This window comes from Dreissena polymorpha, chromosome 16, assembly GCF_020536995.1.
Source record: "Dreissena polymorpha isolate Duluth1 chromosome 16, UMN_Dpol_1.0, whole genome shotgun sequence".
NCBI lineage: Eukaryota > Metazoa > Mollusca > Bivalvia > Myida > Dreissenidae > Dreissena > Dreissena polymorpha.
In genome coordinates, this window is record NC_068370.1 from 50,621,595 (window position 1) to 50,649,250 (window position 27,656).

Genomic DNA, 27,656 nt, shown 5'->3' on the forward strand with positions numbered 1-27,656 from the left:
CAGGAGCTCAGTAATATTCTGATTGATCTGGATCCTATAAAAATTGCATCCAGAAAACCACGGTTCAACAAGTGCAAAAGGTGGTGCCTCTTTGAAGATTCATGAAAGCTGAAAGAGGGGAACATAGAGCACTGGGCCCGGGGAACATAGAGAACTGGGCCCGGGGAACATAGAGCACTGGGCCCATAGTTATACTTTAAGATTCTGAAGTCTGATTCTGAGGTTTTAAGTCAAACTTAAGATGGGCGTTTGAAAAACTATGGAATTCAACATTTGCTTGGAAGATGCCTATTATTATAATTGGAATCAAGTTTCAACTTTCATGACTGTCAAAATATTGTCAAGAGGCGTATCTGTTTTTAAACATTTTTACATGTGAAGGATTCTACAAATTAATCTTCCACAGGGATGCTTTATGAAACCAGGTCTGCATAACATATTTATAACTGAATGATTCTTGTTAATACATAATATTGATGCCTTAGCTGTAATTATTACATCATTATGTTTCATTAACTTCATGAGTTATTTTACCTTTAAGCTTATAGGAAATAACAAGATAATGGGACTGGTATTGCGTAATCAAGGGATTAACATCATAAACATGTCTCCATGGCTAACACCCACTGGAAATGTACCATTATACAGTCATAAAAGTGCTTTAAACACATTTATTTACATGAAATTGTATAACATACACTAGACCTAAGTTACCTCTTGCTAAAATGCACAGAATTTTTCCAGGACATATTTTCAGCTGGGCAAATGCAAACACAGAATTTTGTGGACAAGAATGTATAACTCAAAGAAGAATCCTAATGATTTTTATAACTCAAGAAGAATCTAGTGAATTATTTAAAGTTGAATTACAGCAGTGTCCGACAAATCCATTGCCCGGAGCCCGGGGGCTACCGAAATTTTTCATCGGGCTACTGAAATTTTCCAGCTGACGCCCGCCGGGCTACTATAAATCTATAAGAGCGGTAGCCCGGTTTATTGACAGACATACGTAGAATAAACACGCTGACCATGTGTTTGTGCACTGTGTATTGCGTATAATCCGATAACAAAGTGCAATCAATTATCTAATCAGTCACCGATCACTTGCGGTAATGTCTTAAACAGTAACAGTGTATTTTAATCATCCAATCAGAATCAACATTTGTCGTCTGCTAATAATATAATGAGAGCCGGTTGGATAGTTGGCGCACATGATGCAACATCATTTCGCAGTTTGGAATTCTTTGTTAACCGCAACAATGAGTAATAGCGACAACGTTTTTGATGTCGTTAAATATCCAAGGACGCCAAACATTAAATAAATCAAAACAATAGCGGATTCTTCAAAACGGTAACGAAACCGAAAACGAATATAAATGACAACTTTGTGAACGCGGTTAACACCTGCTAATTAGTTTGCATTGTCAATTAATAATTGGATTAATATACTGTTAATCAATAATCCCATATATGCCCGATTTATATTTTTAAAACCAAATTATGGGTGGGTAATATAGACGATAAGAGTCATAAACACAAACGTTTGAAATTGTCTAAAGTGTCAAATGAATTTCGGCACCGTTGTATTGCAACATGCGTAAATAACCTGCCACGGTTTGCACGCGTTGTGTACAGCTATTTTAGGTTACAAAATTCTACATTTAAGAAATGAATTTTGCGCGCGAAAATTGGCTTTGGTGTATTTATTTGTAAATAAAAATTTCGTAGCGGGTACAACATTGAGATCATTTAATTTCCATTAAAAGTTTCGTTGTGAATTTCAACTAAAGTACCGGGGTTTCTCGCGAATTATTTGGCATTGACATTTTCTCTTAATAAAATATCATGTAAACACGCTGTATCGTTACCGTTACGCTGTATCAGTTCCTTCATTATTGAAACAATTATTGTATTGTATAATGACTGCACACAAGTGTCGTAACATACGGATGCAATACGTAAATTCGGACAGTACTTAAAGTCGGACACAAGTAAATGAATGATTTAATACTCTTGATTTATTGAAACTCGGTATTTGTTGTTAAAAAGGGCAATTGCATTGATTAACACCATACGAGTCAATCGTATTGATCATCTAAACGCTTTATTTACGTTTACGACTTAACGTGCTGTCCGAATTTAAGTACACATACATGTGCACTTACATGTAATATCTACATGTAGTATATGATTTTCTTTGGTACATTTACATTTAAGTACATGGTGCCTGTACTGTAACATTAATTTACGATATTGACTGTGTACATCAGACTACTTGCTGTTTTATGTATATGTATGTATACATATTATGTATATGTAAATGAAGAAATAAAATAAAGATGAAAACCTGCCTTTTATCATTTTGTATGAAAATTTTATGGGCTACCAAATATTTTTATTGGTAGCCCAGTGGGCTACCTAAAAAATAAGAAATTTGTCGGACACTGATTACAGTCAATCTTCTGCAGGTGACCACTTGATTTGAACAACCTTTGTCAGATTAATGTCATCAAAGAAGACATTTGCTTCTTTTGTCTAACCATCAACATGCTCAACCAAAATTGTAATAGCATAAGCATAGCTCCGCCTCTCGCATTTTTTACAAAGAACAAAGGTGGAGTTAACAGTTATAAGTGCACTACCCAATGCGCTAATATTGAACATGTGATTCATGCATATTCAGCCCCAATTTGCAATTGAAAGCGTAAGCATGGAAATAATGAATATATTTATCTTTGCTTTGCTGCGAAAGGCAGGCTAGTTCCAACCAAAACTCCTGTACATTTCCAAACAAGAGGGCCAAGATGGCCCTAGTTCGCTCACCTGAGAGGAGTCGGTTCATTAAATCTTTACCAAACGTCAAACTTGACCTAGATATTGTCCAGACAAACATCCTGGTCAAGTTTCATCATTATTGAACCAAAACTCTGGCATATGGAGTGTTTTTGTTTTTGTAAGATTTGATCTGGTGACCTATATTTTGAGTTGACCCCCCCTTACCAAACATCAAACTTTGCTTACAAAAATAAATATTATGACCAAGATTCATAAAATCTGAAACAAAATTGTGACCGCTAGAGTGTTTACAAGGATTTTGTATAATATAATGAAAATTCGTACAATCTAATGGCAATAATAATGGCATTAATTATGTGATTTATATAAAACCAATCTTTGTACCAAGTTTCATGATGATTGGGCAAAAAATGTGATTTTTAGAGTGTTCACAAGCTTTTTTTACTATAAAAATATAAGAAAACTGCCCCCCCCCCCCGGCACCCATGTTATTCAACTGACCGGAACCATTTTCCAACTCAACTCTCATATCAAGGAAACAAATGTTCTGACCAAATTTCATGAAAATTGGGCCAAAAATGTGACTTCTAGAGTGTTCACATGTTTTCACTATATACATATAGAGAAAAATGCCCCGCCCACTGGCGGCCAGGTTTTTCACCCATCTGGACCATTTTCGAACTCGTCCGAGATATCAATAAAACCAATGTTTTGACAAACTTTCATGATGATTGGGAAAAAATTGTGACTTCTAGAGTGTTTACAAGGTTTCTATATAGCCAAATAAGGAAAACTGCCCCCCCCCCACCCCTGCAGCTATGTTATTCAACTGACCGGAACCATTTGCGAACTCAACTCTCATATCAAGGAAAAAATGTTCTGACCAAATTTCATGAAAATTGGGCCAAAAATGTGACTTCTAGAGTGTTCACATGTTTTCACTGTATACATATAGAGAAAAATGCCCCGCCCACTGGCAGCCATGTTTTTTCACCGATTTGGACCATTTTCGAACTCGTCTGAGATATCAATAAAACCAATGTTTTGACAAACTTTCATGATGATTGGGCAAAAATTGTGACTTCTAGAGTGTTTACAAGGTTTCTCTATAGCCAAATAAGGAAAACTGACCCCCCCCCCCTGGCAGCCATGTTTTTCAACTGACCGGAACCATTTTCGAACTCAACTCTCATATCAAGGAAACAAATGTTCTGACAAAATTTCATGAAAATTGTTCACATGTTTTTACTATATACATATAGAGAAAAATGCCCCGCCCACTGGCGGCCAGGTTTTTTCACCGATCTAGACCATTTTCGAACTCGTCCGAGATATCAATAAAACCAATGTTTTGACCAACTTTCATGATGATTGGGCCAAAATTGTGACTTCTAGAGTGTTTACAAGGTTTCTCTAAAGCCAAATAAGGAAAATTGCCCCACCCACTGGCGGCCATGTTTTTCAACCGACCGGAACCACTTTTGAACTCGACCAACATATCATTAAGGCAAACATTTTGACAAAGTTACATGAAGATTGGGCATGAAATGTGACTTCTACAGTGTTTACAAGATTTTTCTTTTTTTTGATCTAGTGACCTAGTTTTTGACCCAGCATGACCCAGTTTCGAACTTAATTGATCGAGATATCATTGAGACAAATCTTCTGACCAAGTTTCATGAAGATCGGACATGAAATGTGGCCTCTAGAGTGTTTATAAACCAAATGTGGACGACAGACGGACGGACGGACGGAAGACGGACAAAGACCGGTCACATAAGCTCACCTGAGCAATCAGGTGAGCTAAAAATGGTGAACGTTTGTTTTATGAAATTCTGAAACGCATTTATTGTCAATAATGGCAAGTGTTCCGTTGGATTATTAATACAGGGCTCAAATTTAACTTTTTTTTTCTACTTGCAAAAAAGTGCGAGCAGCTTTAATACCAACTCGCAAAATCAAAAACATTCTCGCAAATTTTGATGGAAACATAAACAACTTGGACATTAGTTTAGTACTATTTAAACAAAAACAAAGTACTTAACATGTATACACATTTTATTTCTGCAACCATACAAAGATATCAGTTCCTTGGACCATAAGGGCCCACATCAGGTTGACTGACCATCTTTATCTACAACAAGTTTTAGTCTTATTTTAAGTTATTTTTCCCACTATTTCACTGCTTTCGTAGAAGGATTTAAAATTCGTGTTTTTCTAACTAAACGGTTAACTTTGCTTTATCTTTTGTATTATGTATATTTTGTGTTATTTCCGTCTGTGGGAATAAAGTGACAAGTTATTTTTCGCTTCAATGAACATGTGTGAATAGTCGACTGTTTCACTTCCTTTGTACCAATACCATCCGCGTATCTGTATATACCAGTCTACATACAAGGTGCGCATAAGGGTACTTGGGCGTTCTATAAATTGACCTAAGATTTAGCGATCATGACGTCGAGCAGCATTATACCTACTCATTTGTTTTCACTATTTATTTACTCGCAAAAAAATACTAGTGGCTTAAAACTTAACTCGCAATCGGTATTTTTTACTCGCATTTTGCGAGTGTGCGAGTGTTATTTTCGAGCCTTGTAATAGTTATCAAATTGCAAGGTACTGATATTTTGAATACACAAACATCTAGATTATTTAATATAATTGAATTATTCAAATCTTAAACAAGATAGATGTGTCACAGAATCAGTCTATGAATTTGATAGCAACTATGATTTTACTTTTCCCATATTCTTGTCATTTTGACCCGACTTATGAAGTGATCATATGCAAAATGGCAACTCCTCCCATATATTTCGATTCATTTGTTTTTCAAAATTTAAAATAATTGTGGTAAAAGGAGACAATTCTACTTGGATTTAAAATTGAAGATCCCCATTCTTCCGGCATGGTTCATTTAAAAAAAAAAGACCATTTCATTTAAAGATCACTTTTGGTTAATCTTTTGAGTGGTCTCTAATTACAAGATTGAGAGTACAATAAATAAAGAGGATACAAACATTTCTATTATGGGAGGCCAAAACAAATTTTTCTGGTCACACTACCACCCCTACATTTTACCGCCAACTCAATTTTTTAACTTGCGAATCCAAAGATTTTTTCAAAATTTAGTGCTACATGACGATTTTTTATCCCAATAAACATTAATGGATTGTGCATGGTGGCCATGTTTTTTGATAAACCAGTACCATTTTTTACTCAATTGAGACATCATTTGAAATGTTGTGACCAAGTTTGGTGAAGATTGGACACAATGAAAGTGTTTAAAAGGTAAATGTTTGTCAGACGACAAATGACGGACAAAAGGCCATCACAAAAGCTCACCACAAGCAAGTTATGCTCAGGTGAGATAAAAACAGCCATGTTCAAATTTAGTTAACTTGATTTTTCAAATTTAGTTAACTTGAGTTTTCTTAAGAAGTTCTGTGATACAGATATATTAGTTTTATGTAAAACAGTCAGGGACTTTTGCAAAAGTTTGAAATTGAGTTATTTTGAATTTTCCCAAAGAGTTCTGTGAATCAAGGTATATTTATACATTTACTAAGCCAGAAATCCCATCTGCAAGGTTAAGGATTAGCAATGTATTATGTGAGGGCGGACTCTTTTAAGACACCACTAAGAAATACGATCGTCCTAAATTTCAAGCCATTAATGACGGTTATTATGTTCACATAAAAGACGATTGTTTGTTTTATTAGATCTTAATTTCACGAGTCATTAGAAATTAATATGTACAAAACACACCCAACTTTACTACAAATTACCAATGTGAAGTACTGATATAACGATACCCACCATGTTGTCCCCTTCCTGTAGTATCCTAGCAACCGGGTCAGGGCACCTGTCCATGAGGCACTCTGGGCCTCTCCACAACATTGAGAGTCTCTCAACCTCCCGGTTGACGCATTCCTCTTGGTACGCTAAATAGAGCTCCGTCAGTTGATTGAGTTCATGCCACTGTAAATGGGAAGTTATGTGAGCCTTCTACTGAGAAAACTGGGCTTAATGAATGGGCATAAAGCGTCATCCCAGGTTAGCCTGTGCAGTGGAGTAAACTGAATTTAAACAGTGAGCGGATTTAAGTTTAAAAGAGACTTCATGTAAACAAAAATTCCAAAAGAGCCAGTGCTGTCCCTGTGCAGACTGCACAGGCTAATCTTGAATGCCACTTTATGTACAGGCATTAATCCCATTTTTCCCATAACAGGGCTCATATAAAAGGACAAATTTAAATATTTGTGGATATCAGACAATTAAAAACAATATGGAGTTCTGCTATGTAGAAATGACTGAGCTGTTTAAAAGTCTTGGGTCCAAAAAGGTATTGATAGAGCCATAAACAGCCATTTTATTGCAAAACTTGTTTCAAGTCGTACATGATAAATATTTTTGCACTTAAAAAGGAAAATTAATTGTTTAATGGTGCACTCAGAATTGGATTATGTTTTGTTAATCAGTAATTGTACAATGATTATTGAGCTTTTTGTCTAAAGTAAGATCAGATTGCATCATGTCAGAATCATAGATTAGGTCTCTGTGTTCCATGTAACACATTTCTTAACCTTTTACCCCTACATTTTGACATATTTCACATTTGAAGTCCATTAAAAAATCAAATTAAGTTTAAGTCCTTTCTTAAAATATTAATGTTTGAAAAGCTTTTTTTCCAACCCTTAGATAGTGATGAGTAGCATAACAGTTAATCACAGGCTGTTCTGGTTTTATGCTGGTTGCAAAAGCCATCATCACTTTGCTTGTGATGGGGAAAGGGTAAACAGGCAAAAAATGTTATTCTCAATTGCTACTTAAATGATAAATCAGTACCGCAATTGTTATTCAAATGTTGAGTGTGAAAATGATCGACAAACTTAATTTTTACTTATTGCCTACTTTTAACAACTTTCTGCTTAATACAGCTGACATGAAGAATGTGTTTTATTTTCATTTACATTGACAGTGGATTTATAGTTCGCAAACAATGGAAATAATCATGATGCAAGCTAGACAATATAGTAAGAAATGAGTCATGCAAAGACACATCATCAATAAACAGAAACTAGAAATCATCTTTTTTACATCATACTTATTTTGTATCTCATATTACATGACAGGATTGATAAAAATGAGATAAAAATTGAGACAATATAGACCCACAACTTCAAATGTTTTTAAGCTGAATATTAAATATCATCTTATAAAATGACAACTGCATGGCATGAGTAAATATTGATCGCATTGGTCAGTATATGAAGTTTTAGAACTAGCAGACTGACAAAAAATGCAAACAAGAGCACCGCCTTGCGGGTGCAGACCGCTCATCTATTTTCTTTTTAAAGGTGAAGGGACTCTCATTTTCAATCACAAAGGAGGGAGGAGTGGAGTGAAGAGGGGTGTATAGTGTGGGGTTGTGGACATTTATTACATTATCTTCCAAAAAAGCGAAAAAAAAAAAAAAAATCGGGGGGGGGGGGGGGGGGGGGGGGGGGGGGGGTTGGGTGCGATGGTTGGACGGTATTTCAAACATAACCGTTTAAAAAAAAAAATTGGGGGGGGGGGGTATAGTGTGAGGGTGTGGTGATAATTTGTGAGATGATCTTAAAAAAAAAAAAAAAAAAAAAAAAAAAAAAAAAAAAATTGGGGGGGGGGGGGGTGGGGTGGGGGGTGGGGGGGGGTATAGTGTGAGGGTGTGGTGGTCATTTGTGAGATGATCTTAAAAAAAAAAAAAAAAAAAAAAAAAAAATTAGGGGGGGGGGAGGGGGGAGGGCACGGGGGAGGGGGGGAGGGCACGGGGGATGGTTTGGGTGAAGTCTATTGTGGTATGTCAGGTAAGAGTAGTTTCATCAAAGTATCAATCAAATCTAATCATAAATAAAGAAGTTATGGCAATTTTAGCAAAATTTAATAATTTGACCTTGAGAGTCAAGGTCATTCAAAGGTCAAAGTAAAATTCAAGTTGCCAGGTACAGTAACCTCATGATAGCATGTAAGTATTTGAAGTTTGAAAGCAATAGCCTTGATACTTCGAGTGGATCGAAACACAAAATTTAACCATATATTAAAAGTTACTAAGTCAAAAAAGGGCCATAATTCCGTAACAATGACAACCAGAGTTATGCAACTTGTCCTTTTACTGTACCCTTATGATAGTTTGTGAGTGTTCCAAGTATGAAAGCAATATCTATGATACTTTAGGGGTAAAGTGGACCAAAACATAAATCTTAACCAAATTTTCAATTTTCTAAGTATAAAGGGCCCATAATTCCGTCCAAATGCCAGTCAGAGTTACATAACTTTGCCTGCACCGTCCCCTTATGATAGTTCATAAATCTTGCAAGTATGAAAGCAATAGCTTTGATACTGTAGGAATAAAGTTGACCTAAACACAAAACTTAATCAAATTTTCAATTTTCTAAGTATAAAAAGGGCACATAATTCTGTCAAAATGCCAGTCAGAGTTACATTACTTTGCCTGCACAGTCCCCTTATGATAGTTAGTAAGTGTTGCAAGTATGAAAGCAATAGCTTTGATGCTTAAGGAATAAAATGGACCTAAACACAAAACTTAACCAAAATTGTCAATTTTCTAAGTATAAAAAGGGCACATAATTCTGTCAAAATGCATGCCAGAGTTATCTAACTTTGCCTGCCCAGTCCCCTCATGATAGTAAGTAAGTGTACCAAGTTTGAATGCAATAGCATTGATACTTACTGAGAAAAGTGGAACTAAACGCAAAACTTAACCAAAATTTTCAATTTTTTAAGTATAAAAAGGGCACATAATTCTGTCAAAATGCACGCCAGAGTTATCTAACTTTGCCTGCCCAGTCCCCTCATGATAGTAAGTAAGTGTACCAAGTTTGAATGCAATAGCATTGATACTTACTGAGAAAAGTGGAACTAAACGCAAAACTTAACCAAAATTTTCAATTTTTTAAGTATAAAAAGGGCACATAATTCTGTCAAAATGCACGCCAGAGTTATCTAACTTTGCCTGCCCAGTCCCCTCATGATAGTAAGTAAGTGTACCAAGTTTGAATGCAATAGCATTGATACTTTCTGAGAAAAGTGGACCTAAACGCAAAACTTAACCGGACGCCGACGCCAACGCCAACGCCGACGCCGACGCCGACGCCAAGGTGATGACAATAGCTCATAATTTTTTTTCAAAAAATAGATGAGCTAAAAAAAACCAACCCAAAAATACCAAAAAGAAAAAAAAACAAAGCAAAAGATAACCTTTTTATCTAAAGGTCTGCGTTTCCTGGTCTCCACGTTCGCTCGCAGAGAAAGTGCACCAATCGTTGGTGTGAGTCCACAGCGGTTGTCGTACCTATGGAAGGCGGACTTGCGCTTTGCAGATGGAGGCGTCTGCATGCATATTCCTGATTTGTCGTCTGAAGTCGACAGCTCGTTATCACAGCCCAATACAGCCTGCCCATCAGTAATATCAAGGACCTGTTTTTCAACAATATGATCTTTCTTCACAAAGGTGTTGCTAATGTCTTCTTTGTTTCCAGTTTTTGCTATGTAGGTTTGCTTAGCAACTGATTTCATTATCAGTGGTGTCCATAACGGAGGGGAAATACTGTTCAAGTTTTTATCGGCATTTTGCTTGCATGGCAGTTTGTTAGGAGTAGGCGAGTGTTGACCTTGAAAACTGTGTAAGTCGGATGTTTTATTATCACCAGAGTTTCCTTGAGATGAACTTTTCCTGAGCATGCTTGGTGCAAGGTTTGTGGGATTCTTCTCTGAACTGAGATCACAAGTCATCCAGGATTGACTGGCTGATGAAGAAACATTTTGCATACAAATATCCAAGATACCCCTTGGTCGTTTAGCAGAATTAGCGTTATCAACCACCATTTCAGAAGTACAATGTAACTGTTTGTTATCATTTTGATTTTGATTAAGTTTATTGCCCAAATCTGCAGACAAAATGCCATGATTCACACCGATGTTGCCATTTTCCAGATCAAGGTCATTGGACGCCAGCATAACATTCAAATTCACGTCACACAGACCCTTATGAGACACTTCAGGCACCGTTATCCCAAGAAAGTGTCGAGCCTGGTAAGATGCCAATGCTTCTTTAGCCTCTTTTACAATGGTGGCTCTGTCAAGGAGCCTACTGCTTTGTGCAACATCCCTGCCGATGCTAACGGACCTCCCCAGCTCAATCTGATCCAGATTCTGTTGAGTCATAACAGATGAGTCAGAATGGGCACCGTCTGCTGATGTGGACAGTTTAGTCATAATGGTTTGCAGCTGGGACTGGGAATCAAACTGTTGTTGGATTTTGTGAGAACCGTCCCTAGCCTGGTTCCTGTTTTTAAGACCAACATTTTCATGCAGGAAACCAGTGCTTGAGCTCTCCAAGGCGAGAGACAGACTAGTAATAGGAAGTTGCATGCTGGGAAAAGTCTGTTGACAGGAAGTGCTTATTAATGGAGGCTCAAGGGGAGGTAAATCAGCTTGGGGAGTGCTGCTGTCCTCCTTTGGGCTGGCTTGCATAGCATCCTGATCTACAGTCGGGGCAGCCTGCTCTGTCTGGTCAGTCTGTAAGTGAACATAAAACACAAACTATTAATTATGTCCATCTAGCAGATGAGATAATATTTCTCAAGATCATAGAGAAGTTCATGATTTCAAAGGTCATAAAAGAAGTTATGATTTCCAAGGTCAAATATGTCAAGATTTTTAATGGCAGAGAAGAGTTCATGATTTCCAAGTGCAGAGAAGAGGTCAAGGTTTTTATGGTCACAATTTTCCAAGTGCAATAAAGCGGTCATGATTTCCAATAGAATAGAAGAGATCACAATTTTCAAGAGCTTAGAGGTCATTCTTTTTAACAGCATAGACGAGGTAATATTGCGCAACCATTAACATTTTTCAGCATAAACTTTCATGACGTTTTAAAGATTGACAAAATAATTGGCACTTAAATCATCAAATATTAAACAATTTTTTCAAGGAATTGCTTTGCATATAATGGTACTATGTCATTCATTGCGGTCAAAATGGGTGCCCCACACTGAAAGTGTACTCCATTGAATAAGCAATAAATGCCTATTATGAAAACACAGCAAATCACTGTAGAAGATTGGGTCCAACAACAAAGTGTCAGATAAACAGTGCTCCCCACAATAAAAAGATTTGAAAAAAAAAACACATGTTCAAAACAACTGAAGTCAGTTACCAATTAGTGTCAATTAATGGCACTTATATTTTTTTTAGTAAATCTAGCGTTACTAATAATAAAAGCTAAGCAGGCTTTTTGCATGATTGTATTGTACTCATCAATGTTTTATTTCAAAAACCTACGTAACAGAAGGCTGAAGAATTAAGCAATGCAACTTCTCAACTTAAACCAGTCCTATTGAAAGCTACATCTTTGTGACTACAGTCAAATATATATTGAGTTACAATGATATCATTAAGCAAGGTGTAACTTGTTCACTTACGCTTTAGTGAAGTGACTTTAGGCCCTTTACAGAATACAGAACTGCTTTTGCATCTTTCAAAGTATACATAAAGTCTTATCGATTACAATGGCACATTTGCAAGACTGTTCATGGCCTAAAGTGTCTTCAATACAAAGAAAAAGTAGTCCATAAATTGCACCTTATATATGCATACATAGCAGTTGTTTAAGAAATTTTAGTTTTATTTATCTTTGTTTTTCAGCTGTTAAGCAAGGTTAGAGATTGTATTCATATGGACAGAACACACAGACTGTTTGGCAGCCAAACATCAACAGCAAAGAGTTATTAATTGGTTGAAAATGTGAACATTATTTTGATGAAAAAAGATTTTTACTTAATATTCTACTGCTCACATAATTATATTGAATCATGTTGCATTCTGAAGCTGAAATACTTTGTTTGTATTGCTAATTGGATAGGTAAACACAGATAATTGCTTTCTTTGTCTACAGAAAGATCGTTGAGCATCATGTTAGAATATTAAACATACCATATTGGTCTTAACATTATTTTCCATAATACATGGTGATAAAACATTGTTTACAATGTAACAACACTTGAATATTTTCCTGCTGAATCACAGTTACATCACCTTGCAGGTTAAGTGGAAATAAAAGCTTGAAAGATATCCCATAAATATGACAAAATAGGTGAGGCTAACATATAAATATAGCCTCAGTTTGATGAATTCTCAGAAATGTTCTTTCTAAATCAAAACATTTATTTTAAATATTTATGAGTTTTCGTGTTAATTGTGAGCTTATTGAGTATGAGTATTTCCACATTTAATAAAATGCCTGTCACAATAAACCTGTTAACCAGGATAATGTGATATTTGCCACAAAATATACCCCGCAGCTTTGGCGCACATGTTTTCTTATTTACTTGCATCTTTCACGAGCACAGAAGATGAATATCTATCATATTTTGATGAACCGATAATGAAAGTCTTTACAACCATTGAAGTTTATAAATTGTTTATTATGCTAGGTTCAAATTATGGTAAAACCAGTTTTATACTTGTATATGATTGTTTACCTTACACATATAAAGTACAGAGCCAAACATGCTTATATAATCATACCTTTTGCGAGTTGGGGCCATCTATGTACAGAAAGTTGTTAATATTTTCAAAAGATAAAATAATTCTTTTTAAATAATTGGTCTATTGCTTATTGATGGTATTTCATCCATATCATGTAAACTGTAGAGGTAACAGAATTGCAGACAATTAGTCTAGAAAATGTCAGAATGATATGTGTTTTAACAGACATGTGCTTTTCCACATTTTTAAGAATTCAATTTACATAGATCACTCTCACTTAGTGAATAAAATAGGGCACAGGATTGAAAAAGACATGAATAACAATAATAATACGTCATAAACCCATAATATGTCTTATTTCTTCATTGAAAGATCTCTGAATAAAACAATTGTGATACGTACTGTAAAACAGTGTTAAGGTATCGTAATACTGAGTATATAATATCATTCCCATGTCATACAATGACAGGCCTTAATTTAATTAATATAAACATTTTTTAAAGAACTTAAAAGTATCACTCAGTAATTAAATATTTTTTAAATTTATGAATTAAAGTAAAAACTTAAATACTCAATTCTGAAAAATCCTAATCAATACATTATCTTCTGATTTGCATTAGTTGCAAAATTCCATCTGAATTTTTACAGAAACTCAAGACCATACAGCCCTATTACTATATCTGTTTACTTGCTGTTGATCAATAACATGTTTAAACCTTCACAATATACCAAATAAATCTTTGAAATTGAAACACAGTAAAATCTTCCTTATGAGACAACTTAAGAGACTTTTTAAAAGAGGTCTTAATAGCTGGGTGGTATTTGAATCGAGATTTGTAGCGAGTCCAGCACCTCCGAACATGTCAGGCGGTTCCCCAGAGCCTTTAAGCACTGTTTTATCCCAGTGCCTTAATCATGGGTACTTTTAATGGCAAGTTAGAACTCTGAAGCAATGAAAAAATAGATGAACCCATTGCCAACTGTGGTCCTTGCTGCTTTTCCCTAACAAAATACTTTGAAAAGGCATGTTAATTGTGCATGTCAAAATAAATATGTTTACAAAAATGGTGTAATAACAATAATAACAATAATAATAATGATAATAATTATCAGCATAATCATACTACTATTAATCATCATAATAATTAAATCATGTTTAAAACAAGGATATCAGTAAAACTGATGCTCCCCAATGATGCGTTGTGGTTATATGGTTTAACTATGTGGAAAAAAGTGTGACCTTGAGAAAATCTATTATTAGCCTCGGTGACCTTGACCCCAGTGACCACAAACCTCATCAAAAAGGTAGAGATTCATGCAAGGTACCAACATCCCAAATATATAAGAGATTGGTCAATTATTGAAGGCGCTATGAGAAACTATAACCAAAGTGTGACTTTGAGAACATCTATTATTAGACTCAGTGACCTTAACCTTGACCCCATTGACCTGAAACCTCATCAAAAGGTAGAGGTCCATGCAAGGTACCTACATGACAAATATGGAAGAGATCTGTAAAATATTGAAGGCGCTATGAGAAACTGTAACAAAAGTGTGACGGAAAATCTATTATAAGCCTCTGTGACCTTGACCCCAGTGATGTCAAACCTCATCAAAAGGTTGAGGTCCATGCAAGGTACCTACATGACAAATATGGAAGAGATCGGTAAAACATTGAAGGCGCTATGAGAAACTGTAACAAAAGTGTGATGGAAAATCTATTATTAGCCTCTGTGACCTTGACGTCAGTGACGTCAAACCTCATCAAAAGGTGGAGGTCCATGCAAGGTGCCTACATGCCAAATATGTAAGATATCGGTAAAATATTGAAGGCGCTATGAGAAACTGTAACAAGGGACAAAATTGTCACAAAACCAGGTTTTCATTGTGAAAAAAAATCTGATAAAGGGAGACAACTCAAACTGAACTTTTGAAACGAACAAACAAAATTAACCCCCTTTGTAAGTTTGTTTTAAAATAAATCTATTTTTAGTCGTGGCGACCTTGACATTGGAGATATTGACGTGATTCTTTCTTCTGACACACCGTCCCATGATGGTGAACAAATGTGCCAAATGATTTTAAAATCTCATAATGAATGACATAGTTATAGCCCAGACAAGCTCATTTATGGCTATTTTTTACCTTTTAACTCAAAGTGTGACCTTGACCTTGGAGATATTGACGTAATTTTTTCGCGCGACACACCGTCTAATGATGGTTAACAAATGTGCCAAATGATTTTAAAATCTCACAATGAACGACAAAGTTATGGCCCGGACAAGCTTGTTCCGCCCGCCCGCCAGCCAGCCAGCCAGCCCGCCCGCATTCGCCAATCTAATAACCAGTTTTTTTCCTTCGGAAAACCTGGTTAACAAAAGTGTGACGGAAAATCTATTATAAGCCTCGGTGACCTTGACCCCAGTGACGTCAAACCGCATCAAAAGGTAGAGGTCCATGCAAGGTACCTACATGCCAAATATGGAAGAGATCTGTAAAATATTAAAGGCGCTATGAGAAACTGTAACAAAATTGTGATGGCAAATCTATTATTAGCCTTGGTGACCTTGACCTTGACCCCAGTGACGTCAAACCGCATCAAAAGGTAGAGGTCCATGCAAGGTATCTACATGCCAAATATGGAAGAGATCGGTAAAGTATTGAAGGCGCTATGAGAAACTGTAACAAAAGTGTGACTGAAGTAAGGAAGAACGGAAGTAAGGAAGAACGGAAGTAAGGAACCTCAAACTGGAAACTATATGCTCCCCATATATATATATGGGGAGCATAACAAATATAGATCTCTTTCAATTATAGTTTTTTAGCATACTTTCCTACCTTCTGCCAAATGAGTTAATTACCACCAAGTTTAACATGTAGAGAAATAAAGTACATGGACAATAATTGTTAACCTGGCTTTGTACTGATTGCATTTGCCAAAAAAAATTGTCTGTCTGTCTGACACTAAACCAATCCGTTATCAAAACAGTCCTAATCAATTTTCACAAGTTTCATATATACTGCATAGCAGTTTGCTATCTCCATAACGCATATTGTATGTAGTAATTTGAAGCGTTAATGAACCTTTCTGTCACATCATTCTTATTATCACAATATGCACTTTTACTATTTAACTCAACTAATATTGTAAATCCCTTTATTTCAATGAAATGAAATTTCAAGAAATCCCGAACATGGACACAGTGTTTTTTTCTCACCGTTTTGGCAATGGGGCCTGGTCGCTTTGGATTGGGAAAGTTTGCGGTATTTTGACTGAAATTGGGAAATTAGTACTGTTGTTGTTTTGCTAAAAAATGCTTCAAAATTGGGGATACAAGTGTGTCCAGCATTTTCCTGGGTTCGAAAATTTGTAGACTTTAATTTTTTATCTTTATAATAAAAAAGTTACAAATATCTTATAGTGTAAACATTTTATAAACAAACTATCAATTTTTTTCTCAAATGAGCTCAAGCCGAGAAATAGGCCACCAATAATCAATCAAAAGCATTGATATTTTTTTTATTGTGACCTGCAGTATTAGCTAATCAATTCCCTTTAGACTTTACTTTAGAACATATAAAGCATAAAGAGTGGATTCAAAGGTAAAAATCAATCCGAACATATTAATTCAAGCCCGTCATGGTATTTAATGGCGAATCCTTATGATCATTGTTCATGTATTTAAGATACTTGAAACGTTAGTTTTTGTCCTTATTTGACACGCATCACAACAATTGATCAGTTTGCTCTATAATTGCAATACTCCACCAGCTTCCCTGTGGCTTTCACATAATAAAATTGCCTGTGTAAAATTTCATCATTTAACCATTAACAGATGCTTACATTGAAAACCTCTGTTTGAGAGCTGTGTGTGCATGATCATTGAATTATCATCACTTTTAGGTACTTTTACAAGAGTGTTATTTTCAGGAATCATATTTTCCCGCAACATCAATTGGTCTGGATTCAAATGGGGAAAAAAGTGTCCGAACATTTATGTCCGAAATCATGACAAATTACGTTTAAATATATGCCATTAATTTTGACATTCATGAGGGTGGTATCATAAATGTACAAGTTAAGTTCCCTTAGGCATTTTTTATACGAGTTTTTTCAATTGGTTTTATCATTTACTATTTCATTGTTGTTTCGTGTGCTGTTTGATTCGACTTTTTCATTGTTGTCAATATAAGTAATATGTGTCAGTCAATACCGATGTTTTAAATCATTGTCGACTCGATAATAGCGTACACACATGCACTGAACCAAACAAATGTCTGTGCGTATGTTGGCTACTGACATTAACAAAACCAAATAGTTAAGAAATAATTCGTGTACGTTATATAGTTTGTTGTCGAATAACCCACGGCCGATAGTTAAGATGCGTAAGGTTTATATCATGAGTGCGAAGCACGAGTGATTTGAAACCACGCATCTAAACTTCCAGTCATGGGTTATTCAACAACAAACAATAAAGTACATGAATTATTTCGATTCTAACACGATTTTTACTTGAGATTTATACAATGTATATTATTTTTCTTGTGTACTATTTTATGTGAAGACAAGTTCCGCCCTTAAAAAAATAACTTTCGGCTGTTCTGTCGATCAGATCTGCGACTTTCACATTTATTGCCGGGTTATTACGCTGGTGGAAAATGTACCGGCATGTTTTGTTAAGTTACAGTGCGTGCTCTCAGTGTATAATTATTGCAGAATATCAGATTTTCTTCTTTGTTTATATGAAAGTTTACTGTATCATGCATGAAATGCACAATTTCCACGAGGATAACATCGAGGTTTTCATCTCTGAAGTAACTGTCAACGATTTTATCGTGGACGAGAACACATTACGGACCGATTAGTGTGCAAGGTATAAGCCAGTGAAATTGTCAATTGATATTGACACAGGGTTATTCACGCATGACTTATACACAACCGCGCAAATCTTCGCTGCTTGGGGTCATACTCTGATACTAGTCGGCTGACGTGCAATAAACTGGTCCTGACCGGTTTAGAGACTGAAGCGAATGGTTTATCACACCTAATCGAGATAAGAATGTAATGAGGGTGTGTTAGCATGTGCACTGTGTAATTGATTTCATGACTCGAGAATTTTAGCTAACAGAATCGGAACCAACTGTTTGGGATTTTCAATCGGTCTTTCATGACCCCAATCGGTCTAGGACCGAAAAAAATATGATCCCTGGTTATTTTTATAAACACTGCAAACCATCTTTGTTCAACATAACAAAGGTATTAGATTTTTTTCTAGATAATTGCATGCATTTATTAGTGACCTCTTGATACGCTCAAACAAGTTACCATAATCGGACAAGGCAATTAGATACAAAGTTTTCAAACAGATCAATATAATTTCCAATTTCTTTAATGCTAGTATTTGATGTTGTGTGGAGCGAGTCACTGGCATTATGTCTTTTTATGCAGTAATTTTACAGTCAACCAATTTGGCTGCATACAATGACAGAACAAATTTTCCTCTTATTGCTTAACCCGTTACCACTTAAATACGTATTTTAACGCATTTGTAGTCCCTTAGAAAGTTAAATTTATTTAATACCTTTCTTGCTAGATTCAAGTTTTAAAGGCTTCATTTCCAACCCTTAGATACTGATAAGCAGGAAACAGCATTAAACCTGATGAGACTGCAAGGTACTCGCAGGCTGTTCTGGTTTTATGCTGTTTGCAAAAGCCATTTCCACTTTGGCTCAAAGTGGGAAACTTACAACAACTCTTAGTGGGCCCATTGTCAAGCTACTTTCAGTATAAACTGCCTTTGCAGTAAAATTACAACATGTAATAAGCATCATAATAAATTAATGCACATGACCATTATTGCAGGTAATAATTTTTTTCAGTCAATAAAAACTCTAAGAAAAAGTAAAAAGTATTTATAGACATTGCAATTTGTTTTAAACATTTCCTGCTGCTGATTATTGAAGGTTGGATGAGAACAATCGTAAACATTACGAATAAGCTAAACACTGTTCCGGATAAAACAATTTTAAACAACCACGCTCCTTTTACTATCTAGCAAATGAATACTGTATAAAAAAGTTTTTATTTTTTATTTTGAACAAAACAGAAGTTACAGATTTCATGCACACTATTTTTCCAAGCAGTTTGAACTTTTTATGAGGTATGATGGATTTAGGCACTTTCACTGGCATTTTTCTAACAGGCATAATATTGCTTATTACTTTTCTCATACCAAAAAGTCAAAAATGTTCCCGAATTATGTCAGCTAACTTGATTAATGCGAATTATTTTGGCACATTGGTTCACAACTTTTTTAATTATCACAACCTTCCCAATTTTTGCGGATGTAGGTACTGTACCTATACATGTATGGGATGGATAAGTTTGTTTGTTCATCAAGTCCTGTGGATTAGAATCAAGTATTTTAAAACTGATTTAAATGATGTATACCATGATTGTAAGTGTAAAGTTACGTCCTTTACAAAGTTAAGATGACTTTGCAAATGTTAAGTGGAAGCAATTTGTGCACACAGCTATGCAAAATGAAAATAAAAGGAAACTGAACAAAACCTTTTGGTCCCATGCCGAAGACATAAAAATAAACTTCAATAGAAGTTCAAATAACCTCTTTTATCATTACATACTTTGTAATTGGCTGGTAACTCTTAACCTGGAAAAAGATTGCCTGAATATTAACATGACCCAAATTGATTTTCAGGACAAGGTCAAGGGGTTCTGTGCCGAAGTGCTTTCATGGTTTGCTTTGCCAATTTTGACAAAGCTATTGTTTCCCCATTACATTGTGTGGATTTTTTCCTAGCTCTTTCAAGCTTTGAGATCAATTCCATTGTATACATATAGCTTTTACAAGTCAGGTTAAGCAAACTATGATTTATTGAATGGTTTATTAAGAGCAAGCAGATATTGTTAAGAGTCTACCTGCAAGTCTGTGCAATTTTTTTCCAAAGTTATAATAAAGAATCTGCCAGACTTTCACTGCATGGCTTAAATACTTATTATCAGGGAGAGAGCTATTAGTGTGAGGATGTATTCCAACAAACTTAAATTGCCGTTAGTTTTTCTACCCAGTCTCGAGCCTTCTTCCAGCAAAATAGTGTTTACCGTATTTTACTACGTAAAGCACGCAGTTTTTTACCTCCAAATTTCAAAATAAAAATTCGGTGCGCATAACGCATTGAAACAACGCTTTCCTGGTTGCTAAATTGCAAAAAATCCATTTCGAAATAGTCAATCTTCACTATTGCCGCCATTTTTTATTGCAGAAAAACTACACCCTACAATGTTATAGACTGAAGGGGCCGTTGTCAAAACAACAAATAGCGGGAAAGGGTAGGTATGAACGTGGTAGTAACAGTTTTGACAAAAATTAAAAGATGATAAAATTGTCTTTGTTGGTGTGTTCACACTTCTTCATTGATCGCATTTTTAGGGGCTGTTGTCGACATAAAATGAATGCAGATGAAGGTAGGTGTGAAAGAGTTGTGTTTGGCAGGTTGAGGTAGGTGTGAATGGGGTCTTTGCACTTCGTAATTGACATCTTTCATCTAGCAATGTACGAACTAACCTGTTGAGTAATTTGAGATGCTAATTGGCATTTGAGACCTTAATTGACAGATGAGAACGTGAAAATAATATGCATTGGCACCTCAGTGTGTATAAATATTAAACGTTCAACAGTGCAGTTTTAAATGTTCAATTACTACTGCTACAAAAACGCCAACCGGGATGACCGACGAGGACATGAGGAAGTTTTCCAACAGCGACAACAACACCAATGATGAAGATTTCGAAGGATTCGACGCATCAGACATCGACGGACGACCACTATAGACAACGCCTAGCCCATCACGATGACGACAATGGCCCTTTTTAGGGCCACCATATTCTCGAGAGAATAATCTTAAAAATTGTCGAAAATATAGTGCTATGCAACCCATGCTCCAGATCGTTTAAACGCTCCCTTCTTTAAAAACACAAAATTAAGCACCCGAAAAACTCAGATTAAATGATTGCGGAATATAAGAATTGGCCCGATTTCAGGTTTTTGGGTCTTTAATTATTTTTTTCCCCCATTTTAGCTTTAAAAAATCGCATGTGCGTTATACATGCGAGCGCGCTGGGGTACGGACATTAGCCCACTAGGACATTAGCCCCTAGGACAAAAGACCCTTCAAAAAAGTGCACGCTAGGACATTAGCCCCCCATGTGTTTTTAAACGTCCAAAACTTTTTTAAAGTAAGCATTTTTATTCCATTTTTTTTTAATTTCATATGTAAATACAAACAATGTATAGCTTGTACCACACACGTAAATTTTAGTTTTTTTTACAATTTCTTTACTATTTTTTTCTTTGGACTCATTTTATTTTGCAAACATTTTGCTATCTGACACCATCCAGAAGTCTAAAATTACCTTCTGATTAGATACATTAGAAACATCGTGTTGTTGTTGCTGTTTTTTTTAATAACCCATTAATTCCATTAATTTAAAAAAAAAGATTAAATTAAATACCTAAAAAATGAATGTAACAAGGGACAAAATTGTCACAAAACCAGGTTTTCATTGTGAAAAAAAAATCTGATAAAGGGAGAAAACTCAAACTGAACTTTTGAAATGACCAAAAAAAATTAACCCCCTTTGTAAGTTTTTTTTTTTTTTTTAAATCTATTTTTAGTCGTGGAGACCTTGACATTGGAGATATTGACGTGATTCTTTCGTGGGACACACCGTCCCATGATGGTGAACAAATGTGCCAAATGATTTTAAAATCTCACAATGAATGACATAGTTATGGCCTGGACAAGCTCATTTATGGCCATTTTTGACCTTTGAACTCAAAGTGTGACCTTGACCTTGGAGATATCGACGTAATTATTTCGCGCGACACACCGTCCAATGATGGTGAACAAATGTGCCAAATGATTTTAAAATCTGACGATGAACGACATAGTTATGGCTCGGACAAGCTCATTTATGGCCATTTTTGACCTTTGAACTCAAAGTGTGACCTTGACCTTGGAGATATCGACGTAATTATTTCGCGCGACACACCGTCCAATGATGGTGAACAAATGTGCCAAATGATTTTAAAATCTGACAATGAACGACATAGTTATGGCCCGGACAAGCTTATTCCGCCAGCCCGCCAGCCAGCCAGCCAGCCAGCCAGCCCGCCCGCATTCGCCAATCTAATAACCAGTTTTTTCCTTCGAAAAACCTGGTTAAAAATAGGTAGGGGCTTATGTCCTAAGGGGCAAATGTCCTAAGGGGCTAATGTCCAAAGGGGCTAATGGCCTAGGGGCTTTTGTCCTAGGGGCTAATGTCCCACAGGGCTAATGTCCTACACTCGAGCGCGCTATACGTGGTAAAATACGGTAGTTTGTAGCTTTAAGTAACACTTAACCTACTGTGAGCCACTTCTACAAAAATGGCATTGTTATCTTTCTTAAATCACTTAAAATTGACTTTTTTTATCCACCTATCTAATTGTTTGAAAAAACACTAACAAACCATAAACCAAATAATAAGAAAGGCACAAAATTACATTTTTGACTCAGCGGAAATTATATGACTGCATTATTTTATTCACAGATAATTTTAGCTAACCTAAAAGACTGTAATGTTTTATAATACTGCTGATTTTATCCTAGTTTTTAAACTAAAATATAATAATTATTATCATTTACATGATATTTAGATACTTCCTGCAATTTCAGTATATTTGACTATTAAAAGGTTTCCTAGTATGGCATTATGAGCCTTTTGGGTTTAAAGAACAGTTAAACCCATGTGAAGTTTTGCTAAAAAAAATAAATCATTTTTAATTCATAATAATTTGAACATTAGCTGTACCTCTTTTATTACAAATAGTCTATAAAAAATATTCAAACATGTCAGAATATTAACTTTTTTGAAAGTGTTATAATTATATAACCTGTATTTTTTTTAAATACATTTAAATTTAACATATATTACATAATAATTGCAAAATACAATTAAATAAAAAACATTACACCCTACCTGACCTTCCAGTCTTCCAAGTACCCCCTAAAAGCCCCACGCCCTACATTATTCCAGCTTTCCTATTGCATATCCATCACACAATTGTACATAAAGAAAAATGTTCAAAGGTTTCTCATCTGGCAGGGGAAAAATCAATTGGGGGGTATTCACTGAAGCAGGTTTTTTTTTCCACCTATATTTTTCTTTTATCCCCAAGTTCAATTATAGCCTAGTGTCTCCCAGTGTTTATCCAACAGCCACTCTGTAAAACCTGCTATTGGCATGCTTGTTTGTTCCATAATTTTCATTATCTATCAGTCTCAAGAGATTGTTTATGAAACACAGAAATCCTTGATGGATAATTATTTTAATTTCAATAGATTATCCTGTCACTATAAAATAGTTTCCATTTCCTGTGGACAAAAAATGCTGTTTTGAAATTGTCAGCTGAAAAAAATAAAGGCACAAAGATTTCATTGAGAAAAGATACTTTCGTAAGTGGCACATCACTCAATGAACTAATGATGCAATGATTTTTCTTTGAGTGCTTCCCATGAACTCTATTGGCTGTTTAAAAAAGAGAGCACTTTCCAAAATTAAATGACGCAATTTGCAAAATATATCTTTGTCATCTGACTCGGTTGTAACTTAATGACAAAATCTGAATGTTTACAGATGAAAACATTAGTTATGAGTTCAAGCAAAATGTTATATATTTCAATAAAAAAGTGATTTTAAAATTCCTTTTAGAACTTTTCCTGATATAACCTCACAAACATTCCCTTCACATGCCTGATAGACTAATTCAATAGCTGTAACATAGCAGTGACTACCAAGCATTGCATGGTTCAGGAACTCAAAAATATGTTTGTGGCTTTGTCAGCAAAATGAAAGCCACCAATCATAAAACTTGATTTTTTCAAACAGTGACATGAAATGACATTACTTTTTTGTACTCAATCTCTTCTTTTAAACAAAACACTATAAATATATGATAAATAATGCACTTTGAATAAAAAACAAGCCAATTCGTTTAATTGATATCCCCCGCCAATATGCCTCTGGACACAAAAGTGTTCTATTTGACACTAAAAAAAAGCTTTTTTTCAAGATACAAAGGGCCATAACTCTGTTATTAACAGATGGTGTACAATGCCATTTGGCGTGCATCATCTTCTTATATATATATTTACTCATAACAAGTTTCAATGAAATCTGCCAAAGCACTTCCAAGATATGGCTCCGGACACACAAAAAAAGCATTTTTTCAAGATACAAAGGGCCATAACTCCGTTATTGTCAGATGGTGTACAATGCCATTTGGTGTGCATCATCTTCTTATATATATATTTACTCATAACAAGTTTCAATGAAATCTGCCAAAGCACTTCCAAGATATGGCTACGGACACACAAAAAAAGCATTTTTTCAAGATAAAAAGGGCCATAACTCCGTTATTAACGGATGGTGTACAATGCCATTCGGCGTGCATCATCCTGTTATCCATATATATACTCATACCAAGTTTCAATGAAATACGCCAAAGCACTTTCAAGATATGGCTCGGACGGACGGACAACGCCAAAACAAGATCCCTCCGCCTATGGCAGGGGATAACAACAAATGTGGATGTTATACAAAATCACACAAACATCCGGCATCTGTTTCGCAATCTAGATAAATCCAGATATTACAAAAAGGAAAAAACGTTATATTGAGTTCTTAACTGATACTGGACGTTTCGTGTAAAACTTTCATGCAGTAAAGCTGTTTGGATACCATTGACTTGTTACTAGAAAGTAGTAATTATATATTATGCATCAATTAATATTTGCTTAATTGATTGACACATTGCAGACAAATAAGTGTACTAAAAATAATTAAATACTTACGATGAAAAGCACTTGATACTTTAAAGGAAATTTAAAGAATACCGTAATGATTTCTTGCACTTAATATATCCCCTTATATTCTTGACTTCTCTAACTGGCGCATATTAAGGTAAGATTGTAAGCCATGATTGTATTTGAAAAAGACTAATTGGACATAATGTCTTCAAACACTAGTTAACAGTGATTCGGTCACACTAATCCGCTAATGATAACAATGTACTAGTTAATTGGAATGCTATAAAAAGGGCCAGTTATTATCACCTCATAACAAGGGACTAATTAATTGGCATGTTATAAACACAGCCCTGTTTTTGCAAGTGACTCTCAAGTAATCCCCTTTCCCCAGCAGGCAATTATTACATAAAAAAATCGGAATATTACCAACAAATTCCTTTCCCCCTCCCCCAAAATCGGAAAGCGAGAAAATAAAATGTAGATAAAATAGTGTTGTTTTATTCAAGCTAAAAAATTTCATGCTGACCAAAATAAATGGTTTCACATAATTTTTTATTTTTATTTGATCTGTATTACATTGGTGTGGGAGAAAGAGCATGGCAGAAAGGCAATCATTTATGATGACACAGGAGACCCATTGAAAAACTGACACCAATAAGCTGTTGTTGTTGATGAAAAGCCACTTAGTTTTCAACTTGTGCAAAGAGCTTTGAATAAGTAATAACTTACCACAGAAATCCAACACATGAGTCATTGCCCTTGAAACAGATACAAACAATTGAGAAAAGCATCTTTAACTAAATGGCAGGTCTCAGCTCTAGTGATCATGTATTGTAGATACTCAAGTCAATGCTTGTATGCACCATTTTAATGGTTTGCAAGGATGTCAATTGACAGGACTCCCATATTTAATTTAGGTTATGTAAAGAACATTGTGCCAATTTTTACTTACCACTAAGTATAAGCATGCAATTTTATAATGTAACAGTATTTTCAAAATATTAACAATCTCAGACATGCTGTCTACGTTAAACTACATACAACTGTACTTGTGCCATGTTCAGGGACAAGAAAGCCACGCTATGGGAAAACAGGGCTTAATGCATGTGTGTAAAGTATCGTCCCAGATTAGCCGGAGCAGTCACCACTTGATAATCAGGGATGACACTTCCGCCTAGACTAGATCTTCATTTGGAAGGGACTTCATTCAATGAAAAACAAAGTGGAAAGTGTCTTCCAATATTAGCCTGTCATCTCAGACTACACAGGCTAATCTGGGACCATACTTGACACACGTGCATAAAGGCCATTTTTAATGGAGACTGGCTAAAATATATTACATGTATTGCTATTGCACAATACTGATGTAATTCTGTAATATTTGTTCACGTTTTAAGTGCATCACAAGTAAATCTTGCCATTAACCCTTTGCATGCTGGGAAATTTGTCGTTTGCTAAAATGTCGTCTGCGGAATTTTTAAAATTAGCATTTTCTTTGATTTTTTTCAAAGAATACTATCAGAATAGCAAACAGTTTTGATACAGATGAGACGCCACTTTCTGTGGGGTCTCATCTTGATCCAAACTGTTTGCAAAGGCCTTCAAAATTCGGTTCCAGCACTGGTAGAGTTAACCTGTACAAAAACATGTCTTTGTATATAAATATCATCATTCATATTTCTGAACAATATTTAGCAAAGAATCCAAGCTCCTTTGGCAGTTAAACGTAAATATCATTTTTTTAAACTTAAAACTGTACTGGATAATTCTTCAGCATAAAAATTATTATTATAGACTGGCAGTGTAATTACATGTAATTCACTTAAAAACCTAGCAATCCTATTTTGTTTTATAAATTATATAACCGCGGTTGATTAGTGCAATTCTTGAACTTATAAAAGGTAAATCTTGTAGACTATAATTAAATCAAATTTATGTGATTATAAAGACAGAGAGAAAGACATAATTTTTTTAAAGAAGCTTTTATGCTAAAAGGAATTTCACCATGAAATGACTCAGAAATAAAAGTCTTATTTTTATTATAAGTGCAACTTAAATATATCTTGAATATTACTTGAAAATTTGATAGAATGACTAAGGCATATAATAAACTGCTAAACTGCAACATATTCCAATTTATGAAACTTAATTAACAATATCCCCCATCAGCCTTACATCAGCATTACCTAGAATACAGCACGCAAAACACATTAAATACCCGTCTCAAATTGCAGTTCAAACAGTTTTCTTTCCAATCAGCAGAAATTTCCCAACCCAACTTGACAAAGAAAAAACCAATGAAGCTTAAGGATGAAAGCAATAATCTAGGACACATTGGCAGCAGAATGAGTCACAACTGCATAAAGACAGCCACTGATCCAGGCCACAGGCACTGGGGCTGAGCCACCCTCTCCTTTCCTTCTTCATTAATTGTTTTCCTT

At 35.3% G+C, this 27,656-nt stretch overlaps 1 protein-coding gene across 2 annotated transcripts in view; it reads right to left on the bottom strand.

Moving 5' to 3' along the window:
• Positions 1-27,656, bottom strand: part of LOC127861990 (uncharacterized) — a 96,749-nt gene that overhangs the window by 7,187 nt on the left and 61,906 nt on the right. For both annotated transcript variants that reach the window (XM_052400826.1, XM_052400825.1), the window contains 2 exons: positions 10,054-11,373; positions 6,613-6,774 (listed from right to left, as the gene is read on the bottom strand). In XM_052400826.1, coding sequence (XP_052256786.1) covers positions 6,613-6,774; positions 10,054-11,373 — 1,482 coding nt within the window. The remainder of the gene's footprint in view (positions 1-6,612; positions 6,775-10,053; positions 11,374-27,656) is intronic.